Source organism: Trichoderma harzianum (assembly GCF_003025095.1).
Source record: "Trichoderma harzianum CBS 226.95 unplaced genomic scaffold M431scaffold_2, whole genome shotgun sequence".
Lineage (NCBI taxonomy): Eukaryota > Fungi > Ascomycota > Sordariomycetes > Hypocreales > Hypocreaceae > Trichoderma > Trichoderma harzianum.
This window is the reverse complement of record NW_020209250.1, coordinates 625915-648982: the sequence shown is the minus strand read 5'-3', so window position 1 is coordinate 648982 and position 23068 is coordinate 625915. Positions and strand designations below refer to the sequence as shown.

General features: G+C 52.3%; 9 protein-coding genes across 9 annotated transcripts; 5 read left to right on the top strand and 4 right to left on the bottom strand.

Moving 5' to 3' along the window:
* Positions 1 to 1517: 1517 nt before the first annotated feature.
* Positions 1518 to 5939, top strand: M431DRAFT_477872 (hypothetical protein; the record flags this gene model as incomplete). The annotated part of the gene is made up of 4 exons (XM_024915620.1): positions 1518 to 1743; positions 2011 to 2249; positions 2271 to 2395; positions 2510 to 5939. 4 exons carry the CDS (start codon positions 1518 to 1520, stop codon positions 5937 to 5939), a joined length of 4020 nt encoding a protein of 1339 aa, XP_024778368.1.
* A 1157-nt stretch (positions 5940 to 7096) lies between these two features.
* On the bottom strand, positions 7097 to 8470 carry M431DRAFT_74535 (hypothetical protein; the record flags this gene model as incomplete). Its single annotated transcript, XM_024922236.1, has 1 exon — positions 7097 to 8470. The coding sequence occupies one exon, from the start codon at positions 8468 to 8470 to the stop codon at positions 7097 to 7099; it is 1374 nt and encodes a 457-aa protein (XP_024778367.1).
* Positions 8471 to 9505: 1035 nt separating this feature from the next.
* Positions 9506 to 10082, bottom strand: M431DRAFT_283999 (hypothetical protein). Its single transcript, XM_024914035.1, has 2 exons — positions 9940 to 10082; positions 9506 to 9856 (listed from the first exon to the last, which is right to left on the bottom strand). Exons 1-2 carry the CDS (start codon positions 9989 to 9991, stop codon positions 9603 to 9605), a joined length of 306 nt encoding a protein of 101 aa, XP_024778366.1. The 5' UTR covers positions 9992 to 10082; the 3' UTR covers positions 9506 to 9602.
* A 735-nt stretch (positions 10083 to 10817) lies between these two features.
* M431DRAFT_515874 (hypothetical protein) lies at positions 10818 to 11390 on the top strand. Its single transcript, XM_024920291.1, has one exon. The coding sequence runs from the start codon at positions 10925 to 10927 to the stop codon at positions 11237 to 11239; it is 315 nt and encodes a 104-aa protein (XP_024778365.1). The 5' UTR covers positions 10818 to 10924; the 3' UTR covers positions 11240 to 11390.
* A 294-nt stretch (positions 11391 to 11684) lies between these two features.
* M431DRAFT_503649 (hypothetical protein) lies at positions 11685 to 12161 on the top strand. Its single transcript, XM_024918337.1, has 2 exons — positions 11685 to 11964; positions 12052 to 12161. Exons 1-2 carry the CDS (start codon positions 11730 to 11732, stop codon positions 12078 to 12080), a joined length of 264 nt encoding a protein of 87 aa, XP_024778364.1. The 5' UTR covers positions 11685 to 11729; the 3' UTR covers positions 12081 to 12161.
* A 1208-nt stretch (positions 12162 to 13369) lies between these two features.
* M431DRAFT_490306 (hypothetical protein) lies at positions 13370 to 15488 on the bottom strand (the record flags this gene model as incomplete). Its single annotated transcript, XM_024916783.1, has 2 exons — positions 13370 to 15273; positions 15392 to 15488. 2 exons carry the CDS (start codon positions 15486 to 15488, stop codon positions 13370 to 13372), a joined length of 2001 nt encoding a protein of 666 aa, XP_024778363.1.
* A 1717-nt stretch (positions 15489 to 17205) lies between these two features.
* On the top strand, positions 17206 to 18244 carry M431DRAFT_527379 (hypothetical protein; the record flags this gene model as incomplete). The annotated part of the gene is made up of 2 exons (XM_024920709.1): positions 17206 to 17418; positions 17578 to 18244. The coding sequence occupies exons 1-2, from the start codon at positions 17240 to 17242 to the stop codon at positions 18242 to 18244; spliced, it is 846 nt and encodes a 281-aa protein (XP_024778362.1). The 5' UTR covers positions 17206 to 17239.
* A 1473-nt stretch (positions 18245 to 19717) lies between these two features.
* On the top strand, positions 19718 to 20512 carry M431DRAFT_477868 (hypothetical protein; the record flags this gene model as incomplete). The annotated part of the gene is made up of 5 exons (XM_024915619.1): positions 19718 to 19823; positions 19850 to 20025; positions 20120 to 20237; positions 20272 to 20361; positions 20427 to 20512. The coding sequence occupies 5 exons, from the start codon at positions 19718 to 19720 to the stop codon at positions 20510 to 20512; spliced, it is 576 nt and encodes a 191-aa protein (XP_024778361.1).
* Positions 20349 to 21277, bottom strand: M431DRAFT_283866 (hypothetical protein). Its single transcript, XM_024914034.1, has one exon. It carries the CDS (start codon positions 21063 to 21065, stop codon positions 20613 to 20615), a length of 453 nt encoding a protein of 150 aa, XP_024778360.1. The 5' UTR covers positions 21066 to 21277; the 3' UTR covers positions 20349 to 20612.
* Between the last annotated feature and the right edge of the window lie 1791 nt (positions 21278 to 23068).

The following is a 23068-nucleotide window of genomic DNA, read 5'->3' as shown; positions in this document are numbered from 1 at the left end:
GAAGAGCTGTCCCGAAGCCGGGAGCTTATCTTTTGCTCTACCTCCATCGGACACTTTTTAGGTAATGCCGACTTAATATGACGGTGAAAAAAGATTGGAGGGATCAGATCAAGGATGATGGCCAGAGCGTTTGGCTGCCGGATGGACACCCAGGATGCTGCGATGCGGAGCCTTTGGACTCCATACTGTAGATCTGAGGGATGGGATTCACCGCCACGTCTTGTGCGACCAAGTCGATCCGCTGGGTCAGAATCAGAGCGACTGCGGAATTGGGCCTTCAAATCCTTTGGGGGCAATAAATATTAGCTCATCCAAAGCACAGTTTCTAGGCGTTTGCGCATCTCGATCCTTCTTGGGCCGTGCGGATTAGAGAGGCGTTGGGTGGCTTGCTTCAGGCGTCTTCAGATGTGCAGGGGTTGGGCTTAAGCAGCCCATGGAATTCAGGGAATGAATTTGATAGTCCGTACGAAGTAACTTGGGCAAATAAGAATAAACAGCTGATTCGAGATGAGATGCGGAGTGCATCTTCCCTGCTACCCCCCGTATGTACTCCATGCCTGCAGCCGTTACTTGTAGTCCAAGCTCTCTCATGTCGCTCTTCGTTGCTCTGCTCATCCGAACCGAGGTGGTGTGAAAAGCAGCCTCACGTGATGCAGGCAGCTAGAAAAAGGAGCCGATTGCTTTTTACCCAGTACTGTTCCTTGGGGCTAAAAAAAGAAACATTTTGTGACGGGAAGGGAAAAGGCGCCAAGGCTTGATTAGCTGGATAGCCTATTTCTCGGGAAATTGGGATGATGGGATGATGCTATTGATAGAGAGTGTTTTTTATGCGACGATGCGTTCTAGTTCGGGGAGGGCATAAACGAAACGGAAAGCCTTAGAGAAAGGCCAAGATGGGAAAGAGACTAGAAACAAAGTAAAGAAAGAAAAGGGAGAAGAGGAAGAAGAAAACTGGCTGCTTGTTTGGGCAAAGATTCCAAGTTGCAAAGTGGGCGGGCGCATTGGAAATCAGCAGCTGAGGCGTCAGACAGTAAGACACCTTGGGGGATTCCATGCTATTCAACCCCCTGTCTGGTCTGGTCAGAGAGAGAGACGGATTCATTCAGTGTACGGTAGAGGCGCATGTCGGCCAAATCCGTAGTTTGACAGCTAAGGATCTGCCGCGGGTGCTCGTGCGCACAGGTGAATATGCCGATGCCGTTTCGTCCGTGTGATAGAGACAGAATAAACGAGAGCGATGCTCAGGGAGGGAGGTGGAAGATGAAGATGAAGATGAGAGGATGTTGGTAGAACTGCATGAGGCATGTAATCTATAAATTCGTATAGATGGATATAAGAAGCCATTTCAGTAGAATGAGAATTATTAAGAAGGAGAAGAATAAAAGGAGAAGAAGTAACAATAGAGATTTTGTCCAAGATAGGTGCTGTACAAATCTCATGCCTTCAACAAAGCCGTAGTCTCTCTCTCCGTATTTCCCCCCTGCTTGAGGGTCCCGTATTGCCAGAGTAGCAGCAGGATGGATCAAAGCTACGATACTGCATACAGACCCTGCTCCGTAGACGAGTGGGTACGTGGACGGATGGGCGATGATGAAAACAGACTCAACATTCTTGGCGAGATATCAGATGTCATCTTGCTGCCTCTTTTTTCCCTCTCAGTTTTACTCATCATCCAATATTTCTTAATATGGATATTACTAACCATCAAATCTCATGCGCCTGCTTGGCATCAACTATCTACAGGTAAGTCACTGCAATCAGCCCCAATCCTCTACAGGTGCTTGGACACCTTGACCTTCTGTTGTTCCAGGGCTTCTCTGCCGCACTAGCTGGCCCGCATGGGGCGCGGGTGGCCACTAACATCGGGAAGCTCAGCTTCTAGAGACAGGCTTGACAGGGCCTAATCCCACCCAGCAAGTACCCGCTACTCCGGCATAGGTGCGTGCGGGCACCCCGTTCCAGGTACTTGCACATGTCATGTTTGGCGTCCATGCTGCTACTCCGTACAAGGTAGCGTCCGCACCTCTACTTTTCAAGGTGCCTTGCCTCGACAACTGACTAGAGCCTCTCAGCCACGTTCCTCCGCCTCATCACTGGCTACTCCCTTTACCTATTCGTATCCTTTCCTCTGCTCCTCCAATCCGCCGTCTCTTCCTCTGCAGAGCCTTTCCGCCAACATCGCGACTCTTCCCAGCTGCACAGGCAGCGTCTCTCCCCCTTCGCCGACTCTGCTGGACATGCCGTATCGTGTATAAGCAACCGATTGCCAGTGGAGTAGCGTCATGGACGACGCCGAGGCGCCGCCTGAGGCGCGACGGCTGAGCATCGAAAAGGTGCCCATCGTCCTCGAGGCGCCGCCACCCTTTGACGGGCTACCAGACGAAATCATCGAGCAGTGAGCAATTTCTCCCCTGGACTGGCAGACGAGGCTTCAAAATGGGAACAAGGGAAGAGCGAGAGAGCATAAAGGGCGGGTAGGGGAATAAAAAATCTGACGATGGCATCACAGGATACTTCTAGCCACGGATCCCAATGGCTTCGCCTCGCTCATGACGCTCAACCGCAAATGGCGAGAAGTGTCACAGCGCCCGCATCTCTACCGATACCACCTCGCACGATGTCCGACATATGCCACGTCCCATGCCAGCTTGCCGTCCGCCGATGACGCCAACTTGCCTCGTCTGCGGCGCATGTTCGCCAGTGAAATCAAACGAAACCTCTTCGACTCCTATGTGCGGCCGAGCGTCACCATCATTAAACTCATTTCCAAGGCCATCAGCTCTTCATCATGTCCGGGAGGAGAGGGTATGGGCTTCACCACGTCTTCAAACGGGCACCACATATTGGCCTATAACTCATCACGGATGTACCTGATAAATGCCCAAGGCTCGGGTATCGAGATGAAGCGCGAGTTCAAGATGCTGCGCCGCCCGGTATCCGCATGCGTTTCCAACGATGCTACCCTCTTGGCCGTCCTTTCTACCGAGATGCAAGTCGACATTTACGATCTGAAACAGTCTCCGCCCAAACGGAAGCAGTCCATGATACTCGACAACAACCCACGAACCATTGCGCTGTCGCCCTGCGGTACTGTTCTCACCGCAGCATACGATGGAGGCATTGAGGTTCAGTCACTGAGCCGTGGAGCATCTTCCACCGAAAGGCGCGCGGTCAAGTGTGATGCAGTGGATGCTTTGGCCTTTTCCTTTGACGGCACGCAGATTCTTGGCACAACATTACATTCGTCTCCACCGAGCACGGTCGTCATCACTGCGCCGTACTATGATCCCAGCGCCCTTGCCATGGAACAAGCCGAAGAGAACCTCAGCGCAATGTGGACCACATCCATCCTGTTCCCCAACTCGAGTCGAGACTGCAGCCATGCCGTTCTTCTACAGGACGGAAGTCAGGAGGAGGCCGCTTGGGCATTTGCATATGACCGTAGCTTCGAGACCTTTCGAGCCGTTCGGATTGATGACCTTAGAAACGGCACCACGCACTTCACCGGGCCAGTGCCTAAAACATCGTCACAGGCCAAGCTGCTTCCTTGTACACTGCCTTCAGCTACGTATCATGGTGAGTTGGTATCGGCGTGTTTCCACGGTAGCGAGGTTTGGATTTATGGCGTGCCTGAGGACTTGACTGCGGTGCCCGAAGTTCCATCAGCCACCGACAATGCTTCTGGCCTGGCTCGGAGGAACAGTGCTCAAAGCCATTCCTCGCGATCGCCATCGACAAGGACACAGGAGGTCGTTCCTCCCACGGCTCCCACAGGTAGAGTTCCTCAGTGGCAGATTTTGTGCGATAAGCTGAGGAATAACTTTGTGGCGGGACATCAAACATCGGAGCTTACTGGCGTGAGCAATGTGAAATGGGTTTCAGGATATGGCGATACGTCACTCAAGGAGAGGCTCATCGTTACTGCCTCTGGAGTTTCTGGGCCTAGGCTTGTCACCGAAGACGAGGACATGGATTTTGTCGATGGCGGCAGAATTGCTCTGGTGGATTTTGGATATGCTTTCACCGACGGAACCAAGACTGAGATCGCCATTGAGGTGGGAACCGATGATGCAGAGGTACTTGAAGAGGAGCAGCGCGATATCGAAACCGAAGTTGCCATTGTGCGGCGGAGGACGGTAGCCCAACGCGGAGGAAGAGCAGGGGGTAGGAGAGGCAGCCTGATGCGAACTGCAACCATCGCCGTTACTCCCACCTCTGCTACCGGATCTGGACCCGGCCACCATATAGTGTCGCCAATTTCGCCTGAATCAACGAGGAGCAACGAGGACGACGACCCCCTAGTACCAAGGACGATGAACCGCAATCCTGTCGCAAACCGGCCAATCATACGCGAGCCAGTCGTCGACGACGAGGAGTTCTTGTCGATTGAGGAACAGGAAGCCATGGACGCCCCCTATGCGCACTCTAGTCCGCGCTCAGGGACAACTCTTCGCCGAGCAGCTACAGTCGCTGCTGCCAACCGCTTGTTGAATCCTCGGACAGCTGATGGGCGCCCCATAGAGTACCGTCGAGCCGACGGTAGGAGAGAGCATCCTCACGAGAGTGACGCGGATAATTGGGAACCACCGCCACCTCCATACCAAGCTGAGGATCCCGGAGACACGCCCGCCTTTCTGCGTGGCCGCGCAATTTTGGCGCCAGCCTCACTTCCGACGCAATCGCAGCAGTATCTGCCAATGCCAGCAAGTCACAGTGTTCCGCCTCAGCCACCGACCCTGGTGATTCCACCGAATCTATCGTTGGCAGCTCACGCGGCGGGCCATCTCGGCGACCACGGATTAAACCATGCCAGATCATCCAGCGACTCAACCGTGATAAGCAGGCTACGAGCTGATGAAGAACTGCATTTACCACTATCAAGCACCTCCGGTCCGTTGGATCATGAGGACATATACGACGTATCCCCTCCAGCTTCACCAGCGAGGGTTCGAAGTCGAGACAGCCAGTCCATAGTTACTTCTCAAAATTCTGCCACGCCACGGCCGACAACCGCAACATCAAACACTTCAGTAGGGCTTTATGAAAGCAGTCCAGCGACTGTAGGTCCTCTGGTGCATCCCGAATTCGACTTTGGCGGGCCGGGACTTGGATTCGATACTTCTCCGATGTCAACGGTAGGGACCACCAGCGCCTCAAGTAATATTGTACCAGTACGAAGGCTATCGAATGCACAAACTTGGCCATTAGTATCTCCGTCGTCTGAAAGTTACCCAACGCCTTCTTCCACTTACGCTGAACCGGTGCAATTGCAGTCAGCCTTGCCCCCGGCTCCTAGCTCGGACCAAATGGCCAGGCTGATTCGGAGAGCCAGTCAGGGAAATCCTCTCAACCTTGCAGGCAGCCTGATTTCGACATATGACCAGCAAATTCAGAGACCACAGCCGGTTGCAGGCTCACTAGCTCTCCCTACAGCAAACATGGCTCATCTTGACGTTGACCAACCCCTGATCATCAGCACTCCACGTGGTGTAGGCGGTGCTTTTGATCCTCCAGGGCGAAGGACATCCCGCCGTGGCGATCTGCCGATTGTGGCACCTGTGCCCCGAAGGCCTCGCCCAACTGGTGGCTCTGCTGCACCTCCCACGGTAGAGAGACTAGAAACCATCTCCACTGGCCGTCCCCAACCCATACAGGCCAACAACCTTGTCTTGCCAACGTGGATGAAGGGACCGCCAGCCTCACCTGGCCGGCAGCCATCGACGGTAAACAGACGGCCTAGTCGAGCCGAAAGGAGCGCGGCGAAGAACATGCGCGACGCAAAGAAGCGAGGGTGGACGGCCAAGAAGAAGAAGAAAGAGGTCCCCAAGCCGGTCATTGCGGAGGAAGATCACAATGGCAGCATCTGGATGGACATGGATCCGCCGCCTGTGCGGCCAAAAGACCATCATGATAAAGACAAGAAGTGCAGCGTCATGTAATGAATTGGTTTTACAATGCTTTTTATTGCTTTTCCATTATTCATCCGCAGCCGATGTGTTGGCCGGCAACTATATATATAATTACATCAAGGAAGCGAGAAAGCGAGAAAGCGAGAAAGCGGTTGTCTGTCAGTTTTATTTTCCCCGAAAGATACTCTCTGATTTTTTACGTTGGATATCGTCAAAACAAAATACCGGGTCGTCTACTGCAGTTTTTGTTTTCTTGGATTTTGCTTTTGTCTTTTGTCTTGTTTTTCTGTTTTTTTTATGATGGGCATCTATCTATCATCGGCATAGCGTGTAGGGAAGCGGAAGAAAGAAGAGAGGGAAAGAGAAGAAAAAGTGATGCTTTTGGGAGTCGTTTTTTTGTTTTATACGGGATTTGGATATTGAGCGACAATGTGCGTGGTGTATATGAGAGGGATGTTGCGTGCATTTTACTATTATATATATATTTACACCCAAGTACAGCTGCATTCGTTAATGTATGGCGAGAACATGAATTTGGAAGAGCATCAATGTTGATAGCGTGTTAATACCACCACCTCGATACTTGTCATCTTAGGCATACTCACTCAAGCTCATTCTATGGTGCTTGTGGTTCTAAATACTTTGTTTTTTTATATATTCTGCAGAGTATACGGAGTATTAAAGCCAGCTATTTACTATCGCAGACTACCGCCCCTTGACCACATTCTCAACGAAGTTGCTATTGCTTGTTTATGCTTCCTCCCATCGACAATAACGATTTTTCCAATCCCATCCACCCAAACAAATTAAGCGCCTCGCCATACTATCTCTGACCGCCCCCCATAGCCCTTGGTATATATACACAAAGGAAAATGTATATCGTTAAAATAAATGGAATCGCTTGGAATCCATGGTATCACTCATTCTTATTAACAAAAGAAAAATGACAAAAAAAAAAAAAAAAGAAGATAACAAAGACCATTTGCCTCTCGTTGCCGTATGCACAATTTTAATAGGGAGGAGGATTAAAACAAAGGGAAAATCGAGAGAAACAAAAAAAGGAAAACCTAACCAGAACAAAGCAGACTGCTTCATCAACGACAAACTGGAAAAAAAGAAGCATCATGACGTATAGATTTCGACTAAATGATGAGAGAGAGAGAGAGGAGTGGGAGATATTATGGGTGTCATATTCTGTTCATCGAATGGGGACCGAGATATGGCTCCCCTCTGTGTACGTCGTCAAGCTGAGCCTCGACCATGAGATCCGTAAACGTCGTGGCGTGCGTCTGACGCCTATCATAATCACTATGCATCATGATGGGGTCGGCAAAGATGTTGATGTTCTCTCCGCTTGGCTCCCTAGGTACGTTCTGCGGATAGACTCTGGTGCTGGAAGCTTTCATGGCTCTTATAGGAGCCAACCGGTTCCGAGACTCAACCTGCCCTGTGCGAGCATTTCGTTCGTCCTCCGAAGTAGTGGAATCTCGAGAGCTCGTAGGCGAGTGGTTCGAAGGGCTAGGAGAGTCAAATGGATTCGGAATGGAAAGACGTTGGGATGTATCATGGTGGTTGAGAACAATTTGCGGAGGCCTCTGGCTGATGGAAGAGCTGATGGAGGGACTTTTGCGGATAAAGTCGGCGCGGTAAGAGTTTGGCTGGAGGATGGGATCGGAGACCATGATGCTGGTGCCTTGAGGACCGGGGCCGAGATGCTTAATCCGTCCAAAGCCAGTCTTCTCGGAATAGCCATTCTTGCTGCGGCGGTTGCGGCGACGGATGAAGAGGAACAAGATGGCTCCCAGAACAGCCAGGACAGCGCAGCCTCCAATGACACCACCGATTATGGACACTGTCTTTGGGTTTGTTGCCTTGGAAGATGTCGATTCTGGCGCGCCGGAGCTTGCGTCGGCCGTGGGAGAGGCATCAGGGGCCGATGTGGTTGATGGGACAGTCGATTCTTCCGTTGGGAACGACGTCGGCGTGGTAGCAATCGGCGCAACAACCAGAGAAGAGGCAGGTGTAGAAGAGGCTTGTGCAGAAGTCGGCGCAGTGGTCGCTGATGTAGCGCTTGCGGGTGAAGTGCTTGTTTGTGAAGCATTTGTTTGCGAAGGGCTGGATGAGGAACTGGCCTTCTCCGGAGATGTGCTCTGATCAGAATTCTTCACACACTGGGTGTTATCTCCAGAACACGAATATCCAAACGGACAGCAGAGGTTTGTGCCACATTTCTCCAACGCAACGTCAAAGATGCTAGTTTTGATCGGCGAGTTTTGGTTCTTGGTCGGGTCCTGCTGGCTAACATCGCAGGTGATGGGCTGGATCTTTTCGCAGGTCTCGCCGTTTGGGCAGCACAGCGCCGTCGTGTTGCCAGCTAATGGGAGGCACGATGTTCCCGTGGCGCAGCAAAAGTTATTGGGCAGACCCGAAGGACAGGAGTTGAAATTAGCAGGGCACTGCGCGTCTTGGATATAGACGGAGCCCAAGGGCGAGGCTGAGACAAGCGATGCCAATGCCGAAACCAGCAGCAAGAGACGAGCAGACCGTGATGCAATAGTCATTGTATTTTGGCCACAAAACTTCTGATTAAACACGCCCAAGTTGATGATTATATGATTATCGTCCTCAGTATGGGATACCAGGAGAGTCGGCGTCGGTATCGGTAGGGGTTGGCTGAACCAGCAGCCGTGTAAGCCACTGAACGGAAGACTCTTGAAGAGTAAAGGATAAAGCAAGACAAAAGTGGAAAATTCGTGGCGATATGTGAACGTGAAAGAAAGTCGTCACGAGGTGAACTTGGCACTCGTGTGTTAGATCAAAGAACGGGTTGCGTGTGTTCCAAAGACAAAGTGGAGGGAGGGCATATACCAAACAGCGGGGGGAGGAGCAAGCACTGAACGGTTGTCAATGTGTGAATGAATGTAACATGAACAAGCAAGTAAGTAAGGAAAAGGGAATGAAGAATAGAGAGAGGGTAGAGGGTAAAGGATAGAGAGTGGAAAGAATAGGTGAAGAAACGAAACTAGGAGGGACTCAAGTCACGGCGGGTTAAGAGAGACGAGCGAGGCCTCTGGATAGGATACGAAGACTACGATGTAAATGCATATAGTAGATAATAGATAGGCGCGCATCAGACGACTCTGGCGTGTTGAATCCGCTCTGGCGCGTCTCAGAAGCGGCATCATTCCAGATCCCGATGCCTGGGCGGCTTCTTCACCATGTCGAGCACGAGCACGTTTCAAGGGCCACTCGATTGCATTCTGCACTGCCAGCGAGTGAATGCAAGTCCGGCAGGCTGTCGAAACAATCGCCAAGTAGCCAGTCGACGCTCCAGAACCACTCGAAAAGCGGTTACCCGGCGCCAGTGCCACTCGACACACGCCTGAGCAGACCAGGGTGAACTCCCGGAGGAACGACTGGAGATGCCTCAAATAAGTCCATGTCAGCACGCCAGCTTGTCTTGCAAGTTGCTGTCATGGTGGCAGCTGTAGTAAGTATAGTAGGACGGAGCTCTTCGACATGGTACCTGAGCAAACGACTGGCGGGCAGTTCACGGCGGGCGACGGACGATGCGTCATACCGTAGCTTATGGATGGAGTTGATGCTCAGCGTTTGGCAAGCTTTGGTGGGCTGGCGATGCAGGTTGGAGGTTTCGAGTTTCAGTTTAGGCGCGCTGGAGGAGGTGGTTGGCGCTCATTGGCCCTGGAGAGAAACAACTGGCTGTGCGGTAGGCGCCTTTGATGTGCTGTAGCCGCTGGAGGGGGGCCTTGGCTGGGCGCCTATAACAGCAGCGGCAGTGTGCAGCAGCTGGGCGGCAGTGTAGATGTACATGTTGCTCGAACAGAGAGAAAAAAGCCAATGGAAGTGAATGGAATTGAACGGCAGATGAGACAATTGATGAAATGATCCTCGACGGCGAAACCAAACAATTAATTCACCGGGAGCATCTAGTTACTCAGTACTCTGTATTAGTTGGCATCCAAATCCAAATCCTTCTATTATTACTCCACACAATCGCTGGCTTACCTACACACTGAGCACATGCCAAACCAAGAACCAAACCAGAAAACGATGCCCCCCATGAAACCAAACAACCCGCTCGCTCTCCCTCGGCATCTTTGGCCAGAGATGCCACTCCAGATGCCACTCTGCGGTACAACCACTCCCCCCGGAGCATCCCCGTGTGCAAAAGGGCCGTCCTAGGTATTTTTCCTCTGCTTCTTCGGCCATATCAAAAAACTCCACACCATCAAATCCAAGCGAGGATGGATAAGAAGAGTGAGAGTACACGAGAACACCTGAAAAGTCAAGAGGCAGATAGCCGGAGAAGAGATTGTCGTAACCACCACCCCCGGTCCCGGTTAGACTTCCGTCTTACTTTTGTTTCCAAACAAACACTCGTCACCATTGTCATGCAGCTTCCACCATCTGTCTTCCTTTTCGTTTTGTGTTCCTACTGCTATCCCCTTGTACCCAGCAGCATTTCCCTCCGTTCCCGCGAAGCAGGGCTGTATACTGCACCGGTCCTTGTCCCTCTCTGGCCCCCCTGGTACCTGTACTTGCACCACCCCGTATCAGATGGAGCTGTACACTCGTCCCATGTGCTACCAGGTACCTGTAATCCCCTTGGCGCTCCATGTTCCTGCATGCTGCACTCACTCTCTCGCCCGTCACCAACAGAGTACAGGTAGTAATACAGCGTGCCCCAGCATGGAGGACTGCATGTACATGCTCCCACCTGCAATGCCTGTACCTGTACATGCACGAGGTCACCCGCTCAAAACTCCTCATCCTCTCTCCCCCCAGCAAAAGGTCCAATGCCGAGAGTTTTTTCTTTTTTGCCCTGGGCCATCGCCTCACTGTTTTGAAGCTACCCCTGCTCCTTGGGAAGAAGGAAAAATAATTCCACCAAGTCCGACATTTCGGCTTCTCGTGCGGTTGTCGTCCATGTCCTCCCCGGTTGTTGTAACCCGTCCTTGTCCCCCCAATGCTGCAGCTTGATACACTCCTCGTAGATGCACCTACACAGCAAATCAATCATACCATTGATTAATACACACACAAAGCATCAAAATACGATAAACTGCCTCTCCGCAACGCAACTCCCCTTCCGCATAGTAATCAATCAATCAATCCATACCCATGACTTACACAAACATCGCTCCATCTACCTACCCCATCCGTCCAAACCTCCCGCCCGTCATCCATCCACCCGTCCCATCTGGGCTCCCTCACCTCAACAGCCAACACACACACATACACACATACGCGTCCGTTATACGTGTTTTCTTGTCCAGCTCACCCACTCGCCCACGCCAACGCTCAGCTGAGACTCACCACCCCATCTCTGCATATCAATAGTCCGAAAACCATCTAAACATCAAATCAGGTACCTATCACTCAAAAACGCCACCCAATTTTGGGCCGCACCGCCACCACGCCACGCCACGCCAAGGCCCGCCCCAACAACATTGATGTCCCCGTGGTTTGAAAAAAACACCAACAAGCAAATCAACGTCTGAAACCCAATCATCCCATGCCCTGTCGGTTTTTTTGTTCCCTCCCTCCAACCCCCGGTCCAGAAGATGCATCGTTTTTTTTTTTTTTTTTTGCTTCTCCCCGGCCAATTGACCTCGCCATCCATCGCCACAGTTTAGAAAAAAAAATTCAACTAAAAACTGCAATGCAATGCCACACCCCCCGTTGTTTCTCCTCACAGTACGCATGCAACGACACGCTCTGAAAGGCTCGCTCTAAAGTGGCCACATTGACTCTCGGTTTTTTTATTATCATTTTTTACATGGATCTATGGCTTCTCGCATGGCTCTCTCCGCGGCGCAGTACCTATGGTTGCAATGGCAGCCCGTTTCTCTCCTTGTACACCCACACCCTTCCACCCGAATGCTTCCCCCTGCCCAAAGTCGGGACTCGTCCGCAGACATGCCGAGCAAAGTGCTCTACTGTACAAGCATCTTCGTCCTTGCTCTCTATCTGCCTTGCTCGAGTTTATCCCGTTCTCCATCCCCGGATGCAAACAAAAACTTTACATCTTCTTCTTTTTATCCGGTCAGCTGATTTCCTGCCATGTTGAATACCTTTTGCCTCGGCCCTCACTCGCTCCGGGCAGGGATGTACTACGCACCGCATCACCCCGATTCGGTGAGATTCTGAATATGACAGGCTGCCTGCCTGATAAATACTATCCCTACCCAAAATGCCGTAATTCTCTGTGTAAGTGGATGCAGTCCCCTCCCGATAATGAAGAAGAAAAAAAACATGCCATCATCGGTTCCATCTGCCCGGGCATCGCTCTATGGAGATTCTCTCTCTCTTCTCTTTCCTTTGCCCTATCTCTCCATTCAAAGGTCTCCCCTCTCTTCATTTCTCTTCTCCCCGCTAATGTCACCCTCCACCGGTTGCATCTTGCATATTCTCACCCAATATTAGTTAATATCCATATGCATATACAATATGCAGTAGCCCGTAAATGGGCCAATGAAAGGATGCATCATGTCGTAAAACCGTATAAAATATATTACCTGGCCAATATGTTGATAAACTCAATTCATTACGCTATCTATGCCGTTTTGTGCAAAAAGCAATGCAACATGCTAGAGTGCCGACATCGACCCTGGTCACATTCTCATCATCTCTCGCCGAGCTCATAATAGACACAAGTATACATTAAGGGATGAATAGTCATCAAATTGATATTTTAGACTAACTAAATCATGTCTGTATGAGAAGACATGCATCATTCAACAGAAACTCCAGTTTCCTAAATCCCAACCCTGATGATCGCCGCCAGCTTGCTCTCATTCTTTCTGTATCCCATATCCATGCTAGATGCTTCATGAAAACCAGCCATGGAGGCGTTCCGTCCTCTCAAAGGCCTAGAAAAGAAAATGAAAACCCCAAATGCACACGTATTGCGCCGAGCCCAATGCCAGCCTGGTATATTGTATAAGCATAAAGCATGCCGAGCGTGATACCGCAAACTCAAGTCCCACAAATGGGGACGTTGGAAAAGAAATCCAAAATGCATCATTCATCACCAGTCTGCCATCCAGGCAGACTATCCACGCAAAGTCTTCGTTAATTCCTCCAAGTATTCCAAGTTATCCAAAGTGTGTCAAAAGTGTCAAAGGCTTTCCCATATCGCACTAATCTCTGTTTGTGTAAAAACCGCTGTGAGCCCTGCTCTTGCCTTGCGGCATCCTCTAATAAGCCCATCTCAGAAGGGGTATATGTGAAAAAGGTGGAGATGGCATCTCTTAAGAACGAATCATAATAAAAGAATGAAGTATAAAAAAAAGGTAATAAAAGAGAAAAGAAAGGTGGCAAATGCCTGCTTTGCCTTTGTGGTGGAAAAGGAAGAACATGGAACATTGGCCGCTCAAACAGGCTCTTGTGCTTGTCGCACCTCAAAGACCAGCTTGTAAAGATATGCCAAGTTCGCCTTACATGAGCAGGTAGTCCATATTCTGCATCCGCATGAGATCTCGCCAATGGAGATACTGCTGAGGCACATCGGAGCCGGCGCTCTCGGGAGTGCCGAGCCTCGACAAGTTGTCGTTGTGAAGCCAGAGGCCACGGAGCACCATGACCATTCGGCCAAAAGAGCCACAGTTGGCCTGCTCGCCGAGCTGCGCAACGCGCTCCTCAAAGAGGGCGCGGAATTCGGAGCCGGGCAGGCTGATGGAGCCGCACAGGAGGTAGACCCAGACCAAGCTGCGGTCAAACCCTTCTGGGCCCGACGGGATAAATCGCAAGACATTGGTAAGCTTATCAACCAGACCCATCGGTGAGTGCTGCTCAGGGCTAAAGCCAGGCACCAAGCTGCACAGGTAAATGCGCGCCGCAAGGCGGAAGGCGGCCGTGATGTTCTTGGAAAGCTGCTTCGGCGACAGTGTGCCGTTGGCGTTGTAGGGCATCCTGGGCGTAAACTCACCGACCTCGGTGAGGCTGATCTGCTCGCCTAGGGCGGAAACGTGCTGGCAGAGAGTGAAATCATCCATGCCGTCTCTCTTGAGAGACTCGAGGCAGGCAATCTCAGAAATGAGATACATGACTCGGTCCTCGCAGCCCATGAGCTCGCGCAGACCCATGTATGGATTTGCTTGAGACAGGTGCTTCTCGCGGTACGTGTGCGCAAAGGTAGGGGATGTTCCCTGCATGGTGGCGCCAAGGATGTCAATCCAGGCGGTCAGGGTCATGTTGAATGGAGTCTGCGTCATCGGCGTGGCAGGGTCCAAGACTTGACGGGGGAGGTCCAGCTTGGTCACCAGGTTGATGGCAGCTTGGAAGTGCTGGTGCCATGCAATGTCAAGCAGCTCCTCGTTTGACGAGCGGCCAACGACACACTGGAAGAAGATGAGTCCAAGAGTAGCCTCGAGGATCTGCTGGTAGTTTTCATCGCGCTTCAGCGACTCGCAGAGCGACCAGATAGTCGCGTAGCGGTGTCGCATGATGTCATGGTCAATGTCCTCGCTGGGACCAGCGGACAGAGACTTGAGATGCTGGGCGGCGATGCTCAGGCAGCAGTGCAGATATGTGTTGTTGGACTGCAGGGCAGGGAGAATCAGGTCTGACGCCACCGATCCATGCTGGTTCGTCTCCAGGATGGGGAAGATGGTGGGCAGGACGAACTGGATGAAGTGGTCAAACAAGCGCTGGTCATTCTCATCCAGCTCAATCTTGACCTGCCTGGAGTCGTAGGAAGGTCCGTGAGAAAAGTCAAAGAAGTTGACGTTGAGCGCCTCCTCGGCCAGCGATTCGCGGCGCTCCTCGTGAACCTGCTCGACCCAACTTCCCGGAAGGCTACCCGACTGCAGGACGGTTCCTGGTGGCGGAGGCGGGCAGTAAGTGCTAAAGGTAGACACTTGAGACTCTTTCAACGTTGGGATGTCGTTGATGAACATTTGTCGCTCCGTCTTGACATCAATCTCGTAGGGTGAGTAGGAGCCAATCATGAAGTCTGGCGGCATTTGAGAGTTGTAAGAGGAGTAGTCGGCCTGGTGCATCGGGCCGTTGAAGTTGAAGCCGTTTGAGAAGTGAGAATCGATAGACGCAGACCTGTTGCGGTCCATGGGATCGGTGTATGTGGCGGATGAGGGCACGGAGTGTGACAGGCCAGGAGGTGAAGAAGTGACAGAGGTTGAGATGGAGGCGTGCGATGACTTTTCTGACAGCTTCTTGCGCTTAATGATGCCCTTGATATCCTCCTTGTGCTTCTTGCGCGCATCGTTGTTGCTCCACCACATGGGTCGCTTATATTCACATTGCAGGCCAAGGTGCTTGCAAGCTGTGCAAAGAGGAGTGCCTTCGTCGCACTTCTTTCGTCTTAATCTGCAGGTATAGCAACCTAAACAACAGAAGATCTCCGAGTTAGTCCAAGTTTCAGTGCAGAGTGTTTTTCCCCAAGTAGTCGTAGAATATAGATAGACGAGGAGAGGCATCTCGTCCATGTGTCAGTGACATACCTGTTCTTGAACGGCGGTGCATCTGCGTGCCGCGTCGTGTTGAGCCATTGCTGGCTTTGGGGGCCGCCTTGGCCTTCCCAGACTGCGAAACGGCCATGTGTACGGAATTCATTGATGCTCTTGACAAGATATTGTGGTGATTGGGGGGCAGGGTAGACATTTGTAGCTTGCGATGCTCAACACCCAAGGTACCTTCTCTTTGTGCGCTGAGGGACCAGGGGAGGGGTGTACTTGCACAGTCCGGCAGGGGTGTGAAGAATACTGTGCTTGGCCGGCTGGGAATCGCACTGTATGTCCTTTGTTGTGGGGCTGGGCAAGGAGCGGGACGATGAGCAAATCCAGTCAATGCCGCCGTTTGTATTGCCGGGGGTCCAGGTCTCGGACGATGAAAGGCGATAAGGATTAGTTGGACTGTTCTGTTGCTGGCTGGCTGTCCTGCCAAAGCTGGCTGTTCGGGCCCGAAGTTGAAAATATTAAATTACGAGTCGGTCTTTTCAGATCTGAGTGGTCGGTGTAAGTCGAAGCGAGATGTCGTATCAAACAACGGTGTCGCTTTGTTCGTCCGTCAACGGATTCTGGTGAAATTGCGCAAAAAATAAAGTTGAATAGTGTGTATAGTGAATGACTGGTTCCAAGCAAGTCCGGCTTGCTTTTCACTGGAAATGATGATGATGCCTGATCAAAGAGGAGGAGGAAGAGGGCGGAGGGGGAAATAGGGTTAAAAGAGAAGGGGAAAGCCTTTTGGCGACACTTGAATACTCTCACCAGCACAAGAAAGAAAGAGGGTTAAATTCGAGGAGCAGGATGGGCCATGACTTATATCATGGCCGCCTCTCTCGCGGCCAAGCGTGAAGGACCATCTCGACCGATTTCCCAAGGGAGGTTTTTGCAGTTTGTGTTGCTATTTTTGACTTTCAAATGGCACTAATTATGCCCATCTGGAACCAAGGACGCTTGTGTCCAGAGCTGCGCTTAGAGCAGCCAATGAGCTTCATTCAAACGCAGCTCCCTGGACTCGTGGAGGGCGGTGGATGTGCGGAAGAGCAGCTCTAGCGGGAGAGATGCTGGCCGGGGTTGGGCCAACCACCGAGGCGAGAAAATTCCTCTTGGATGCCTGTCTGGACCCGCGGACATGTCACCCACACCGAACGCCACAGCGGAAAGAAATGGGCGATGGCTGGACGAGCTACCCGCACGAGTTGCTCGTATGTCTGTCCGAGAGACCCGCTGGTCAAGGGCTAAAAGCCTCTGGCCGCTTGGCCTGGGCCTTTTGGGCATGATGACGCCGAAAAAGGTGCCATGCTACCAGTACTACTGCCAGTATTGGCATCCCCATGAGAACGTGGGCAGCAGCTCGGCCATGAGAGAGCCATGCCCCGAGGCCCTGTAGGCGGTGCCGTCCATCCCAGCGGATGGCCATGTGTTCACACGCATCACATCCCGTGTAATGAGCAGCACCCGTGCAAACGATGGTGTGTCGTTCAGCAGACTCTGTGCAATTCGGTACCTTGCTTTTCATCAATGCTGTCAGACATGCCGCTGCAGCAAAATGTACAGTGCTTACTGTACTTGAACTCTGTTTTGCTTGACATGAGCGAACGGAGTAACTAGAGCGAGAGCTGCCAGGGTCTTCTCTCCATCTCCCATCAAGAGCCCAACGACCTAAACCGCATCGGCGACTTGCAGCGTATTTGGACGAAGGAGGTTGCAGATCGAGACCCCGGCAGCAAAGCTGATGGTGTCGTCTTCATTAGCAGCAAAGCTTAGGTCTCCGCAGTACATGCGAATACTCGCAGTAGCTTCTTGGTAGGTAGGGCACCTGAGCAGTACTCGAAGACGGTCGCCAAGATGAATCACAACGGGATTGTGCAAAAAGCTGCCCACCGTCCACAGAGGCGTCTGTGGCTCTATGCCGTTGGCGGGATTGCTGCAGCAGTGCTAAGGCAGCGTAATGTTCGCACCAAGCAGGTACAGAGCACTCAACTGTCAACAGCCGAGTCGTGGAAGAGGAGTTCGGGTACACGCGAGTAAGGTGACCTCACCGTGCCTCAACAAGTATCAGTGATGCCCCAGCATTGAGTACCTGGTAGATGTCGGTACCAATAATTGCTGCCTTGGGAGCTGGTATCCATAGAAGGTCAACATTATGGCCAGAGAGCGGGCTGCAAGAGACACTATCCTCGCAGCGAGAGGAGCCAGACCCTGGCCGGCTTTTCTGTAGGTCGAGGTAGGGATTTCCAGCGCTGCTCTGAGAAGCGGCATCGTCTCCCCGCAGATGCCGAGCACAAGTACGAGTACACGGGTGACTGCGGCAATGTAGCGCAAGGCATATGTACTACGTACTACAGTAAAATCCACAGGGGACGCAAGGGAGTCGAGAGACGATGCCGAGAACGAAGTCCGAGCGCTGTACCTGTACGAGGCCCTGTGCTCGGATTGCCTGTACGAGCAGCTGTACTGCACCTAGTACGAGGACCTCTGTACTCTGTCGTTGGGATAGTTCCGAGCGAGGAAAGAGACAAGGTGAGGGTTCCTTCAGTGGCGGCAGAGTTGCGCGCTAGCGGCCTGTCCCCGCTGCCCAAAAATGCTTCCGGCCACGTTGATTCGACGGCGGGATGTGACGAAAAGCTGGCTCGTGCAGCAAGCGGCAGGGGCCGCGGGACCAACCGAACTGTAGCGCCTTCCCTGCGCAAGGACCAGTCCCTGCCAACAGACCACCTAGCGATCGAGATTGGCTCACTCGCGCAGGTAGCATGGCGCGCTAGCAGGGGACCGGGCTGCAAGAAATGGCCAATCACGCGCGCCAGGGCTCCGCAACAAAGGCAAGTCCGCACTTTCGACCGATCTCAGTGAGGAGAAAGGGAAGGACAGCACCGCTCGCTCCTTCTCAGTTGTATCTGGCCTCGGGTCTGGTGTGGCTGACTGAATGAGTGAATAAAGAAGGAGAGAGTGGGCCGGGGTAGCATTTGGGAAGTTGGATTGCTGCTGCTCTTGCTTCTCTTGTCGATGGAGATGGAGATGAGATAACGCCAATGAAAAAGTCCATTTGCCTAAAACGGCTGAAGTCAGTGCCGTGCCGTTGACAAGAACAACAGATGGTAGTAACGTGGATTGGGTGAGATATCAGGTACTGTATTCATTCTCCTTTGCCCTATCGCGATTTCCTAGGTACGCCGTTTTCAAAGTCAACATATTCCGTGTCTTTCCACGAGGGAACATCCAATTTTCCACAATACAACGGCAAGACTCCAACGGTCCCGAATGAGACAAAAACGGCTCTCCTTCTGCTTCGAAAGTGACAAGCAGCACACATATCCCTGCTTCTATCAGATGTCCGTTAACCCCTCACTCTGGGCCAATCCCGGGCTAAATTTGGCGACGGATCCTGCGGCCATCTGTTCATGCTCGCAGCCGGGCGCTTAGATACAAGCTACTGTCCCCTCTGTTTGTCATGACGCGGCAAATCACACTACTGGCGCTATCGCGGTGCCATGGATGGCCATCACTCAGCACGCACGTGTCTGCCATGGCCGCCGCGTGAGACCACAGCTTTGATGCTATTTTTAATTTATCCCGGAATCTTCCTCTGCCCCTTAGTAATTGTGGCCTAATCTTTTCCGTGATGGCCCTTCCTGCGTCTGCGTCTGATCTCGTCTGATCTCGGCTGATCTCGGCTGTCGTGAACCGCTAAGCGCCGAGGCCAAAGCGCGATATGCAAAGCAGTCAAGGTCAGTCACCTTGCCGCTGGTGGCATCGATCTCAAATGCTACAGATTCGTGTGTTGTCGTCGGATAGGCGTCACATCGTTTCCACTCGCTTCTTCGAGGGCGTTAATCGTGGGAGTATAAAACCTGACGGGCTCGCGCTCGCTAAGATTGTTGCTGCTCGTGACGAAGCTGTGTATGACACATGTTGTGTCGTTGGGCTGCCCACGTTTTTCCAGCACCTTTCGAGCCGCTGCTGTTGGATCTCGCAGGAACCCCGCGTCTCTTAGCATCGGCTTTTGGAGGTGTCTAGTGCGGCACTGCGTTACTCGACATGTCGTAACACCGTCTCTGCTTCTGCTATTACTAGCCACCTACTTACTCAAGCTCTATCTATATACGACTACTTTACTATTCACACCAGGAGTACCTTTGGATTTCACGGGTTGGACTTACACAATCTTGTCAGGGCCGCCTTGGGCAGATATTGCAAGGATACCACAGGATACTTGTCGTCTACCGCCGTGCCTTTGCAACATAGCCTCGCCTCCCTGTCCCGCAGCTGGAGCTGGAACCATTCCATCACCGCCGCGCAGTCTCGGCTACCGACCTCGACCCCTCAATGCCCGATCGCACCCGGATTAGTACTCGTACATGGGCAGGAATTTTGGTTACCCACGGAGTATACTACGAAAACTCGTGCTACCCGGTAGTTCTTGGGCTAGAAGGTAGTGTCAAGACTTGGCCTCGAAAGTGGGTGACCCCAGTGTCTCTCGAAATCGAGACCAAAAAATCGACGGCTCCATTGCCTTTTCCCCCGTCCCTCGTCCTGATATCTCCGGCCTTGAGCATGGCTCGGCTCAGTTCTCTGGCACATACGAAGTATACGGATACAAACGCTCATATCCATTATCCACGAGTAGTGCGGCCGTGCGTAACAGGGGGGCTCGCCAGCTCTCCGACGACATACGATCATCAACGCCGATAGGTGCTCATTACTCATTATTTAATCTCTCATCTTCAGCCTCAAGGACGCCACATGCACTCCGTCAAGCTAATCACCGTTTATCACGCTCCATCAGGGCACACGGCATTGAGGTCTCACATTTCATGCCATGAACTCGCAGATGCCCGCACACAGTGTAAGGACGACTAGCCTCTGGGCTGCCAATCTAGCTTATACCAGAACATTGCGGAGCAGGTATTTGCGCGAATACTCGTACTCATCCCTCGCTACTAGACAGTTTGTCCGCCCCGATCTCGCCAGTAAGGTAAAAAGTAGGCTATTTTCCGCGTACGACTAATGCTACTGTACTTGACCTCTTTGAAAGGGCAACTAGCGTCCACCCATCCTGATGCGGATACGCGCAGCTCTCCAGTCCAGCTCGTCCAAGGCTGGCTCCAAACAGGTCCCTAGTACGAAGACATGCATGACAGCTTCGAGTCAGTCAGTCAGCCAGTCAGGTCGGGTCTCGCACTGTCGGAGAGAAAAGAGTCCATCTGAGCAACTTGACTGATCAAATTAATAATTCGATTACGACTCTATCCTTGCTTTTAAGATTGCTGAGTGACTGGTAATATTTTACACCAAGGCAGGGGGGAGAAATGACAGCTCTCCAGGAACAAAGCCGAGCTACATCCACGAGTGGGAATAAACCCAAAGGCATCCTCTTCCGAGGCCGTCCAGGGCCCTTATCCCCAGATGCACAGTACAGAATCAACTTGCTGTGGAGTAGATGCAGTACTTTTACTAGTGGATCTTCCGGGTGGTGTGCTTCCGAAGCCCATGAAATTTTTGTCTCTCTTGACTTGATGCTCTTACGGAGTTTATAACAGCATTGGAGGCTAGCGTGTGATTTGCCATGGATCTTGTTCTCTCGCCGTAGATTACCTGTCCGAGTGCATGCTTGGGGCCAGGCTGGTAGTACAGTGTGCGATTCGGCGTGATCGAGAGAGTCGGTGGTGTACATACTTGTACATGTCGATCGCACTTCGTCCGAGGCCACCTCGCACACCAAGCCAGTTATGCTCGTCTACGCTGTGGAACTCGGGGCAGAAGCTGCGAACCATCCACCACGCAGCAAAGATTGGGGCGCATTTATTCACGGCCATGTGAGCCCTCGAGATGGGGGGTTCACGCAAAGCCATTGGTGGACGTCTGGTGCTCTGGGTGTTTGAGGCCGGTGGTCGACGGAAATGAGCAGTGTCAACGACTGGCCCATCACTTTTCGACTTTTCTGTCTCTCTCTCTCGGATCGAATCCTCTTGGTGGCTGGTGGCTTTTGTGGGTGGGATTTAGCTTCCCCTCCTGGCCAAGAAGCAGCAGCAGAGAGAGAGAGACAAGGGGACCAAGATTGCTTTCCCTTGCCGTATGCTCGTTAGGGGGGGCCTGTATGTCTTGCGCACTGTGGCGAGACGGGTGCTATTTCCTAGCTGGTGATCATCAGGGCATCAGAATTGGTCTAAAAGACCCTAGCGGTGGACTTTTTAGCTCGGCCTATCACACTATTCGGCCGGATCGGATAGGCTCATTGCCTTGCCTCTTCGTACAAGTATGGGGTAAGCTCAAGGATTCCTGCTTGTGCTTGCTCACCTGCGTGAACGTGAACCCTGCGAGCTTCGTGCAGCTCGGTCCCGGCGGGCCAAGAGTCCTCCTCACGACTTTCTGCTCCGTACCTCTGACGAGTAGCTGTCCTCCGTTATGAAGTTGACGGGCGCCCCCATTCGTCGTCTAGCGGGAGTCTAGCGTTCGTTAGCAAAGCCGTTTGTGAAGAAAATCGGCTCAACATTCTCCGTGCCCGTAGTCCGTAGTCCGTTAACTACCTTGCTCAACGTCGTAGTTGTGTGAGACACCACGAAAAGAGAGCAACAACAAAAAATCCCCCCAGGGAAAAAACACCGCCCTGGTCTGCCGCACGTTACGCCGCCCGCGGTGGGTTCTTTTTTCTCTTGGGATTTTCTTTGCGTAATACTGTCTCTGGGTCGGTTTCCACCTCTTAGATAGCGTCATAGAAGCTCCGTTACACGATAAACATGTCGGTGAGCAACGGCCAGGCCAGGCCTGATGAGCCATGCCATGGTAGCTTGTGTCCATGCTAGTCATTTGTCTTGCCGGCGCCGTTTCCGTTGCGTGAGGTAAATGCAAGGCATTGGCGGAGACTGGGGGTCCTTGGAGACGGGAGCGAAGCACTAGTTTGCTTTCTTTTTTAATCAGCTGGCTAGTGAGAGACGGACTTGTGCTTGGAGGAGTCGAGACAAAGATTCACGGCCAAGTGCGGGTTTACTGTGCTCGTACAGTCACCGTATATGACTCTACGAGCACAATCGTGCAAATCAGGTGGGCCGTTGCAGCACGTTCACGTTGTAGGGTAGCCAATCTTTTGTTCTCTCGCTCTCTTTCTTCTCTTCCGTCTTGTCCGCTCCGTCGACGACTTGCTGAAATGGCGAATGATGCGATTGATGGAAATCTGGCCAATGGGCAGCGCGGAGGCCGGTGCCGCGCTGTGATTGGGCCTTGGGGGTGAAATTGTGCCGTGCCCAATTGGCCTGCGTGACCTCGCCGGCACGTGGAGTCTGGAATATCGCAGCCTGGATTGGCTGCACAAGGGACATGAGATTTCGGCCATTTCGAACCATCTTGGCAACTTGGCTGTTCAATGTTCCTTTTTTCTCGTTGCCTGATATCAAAGCGAACCCCCGCTCGTCATCCATAACCCGGTGGTACCTGTATCAACCGGGCAATAAGGTAAGACATACATGTACCGCAACGCAGATGGAGAGCAACGAGGGGGGATCATTATCGTCCCATCCCCTCCCTGCGCCTGTCCTCTAGCTCTCTGGCTAGTAGCACGAAATGCCTCTGCCGGCTTGATAGTCTCATGCACAGTAAAAGATACAGTATGCGCAGGGGCCAGGGGTCTTGCAGCTGCTGCTAATGGCGGGCTAGCACGGGCCACAGCGCATGAGACCACAC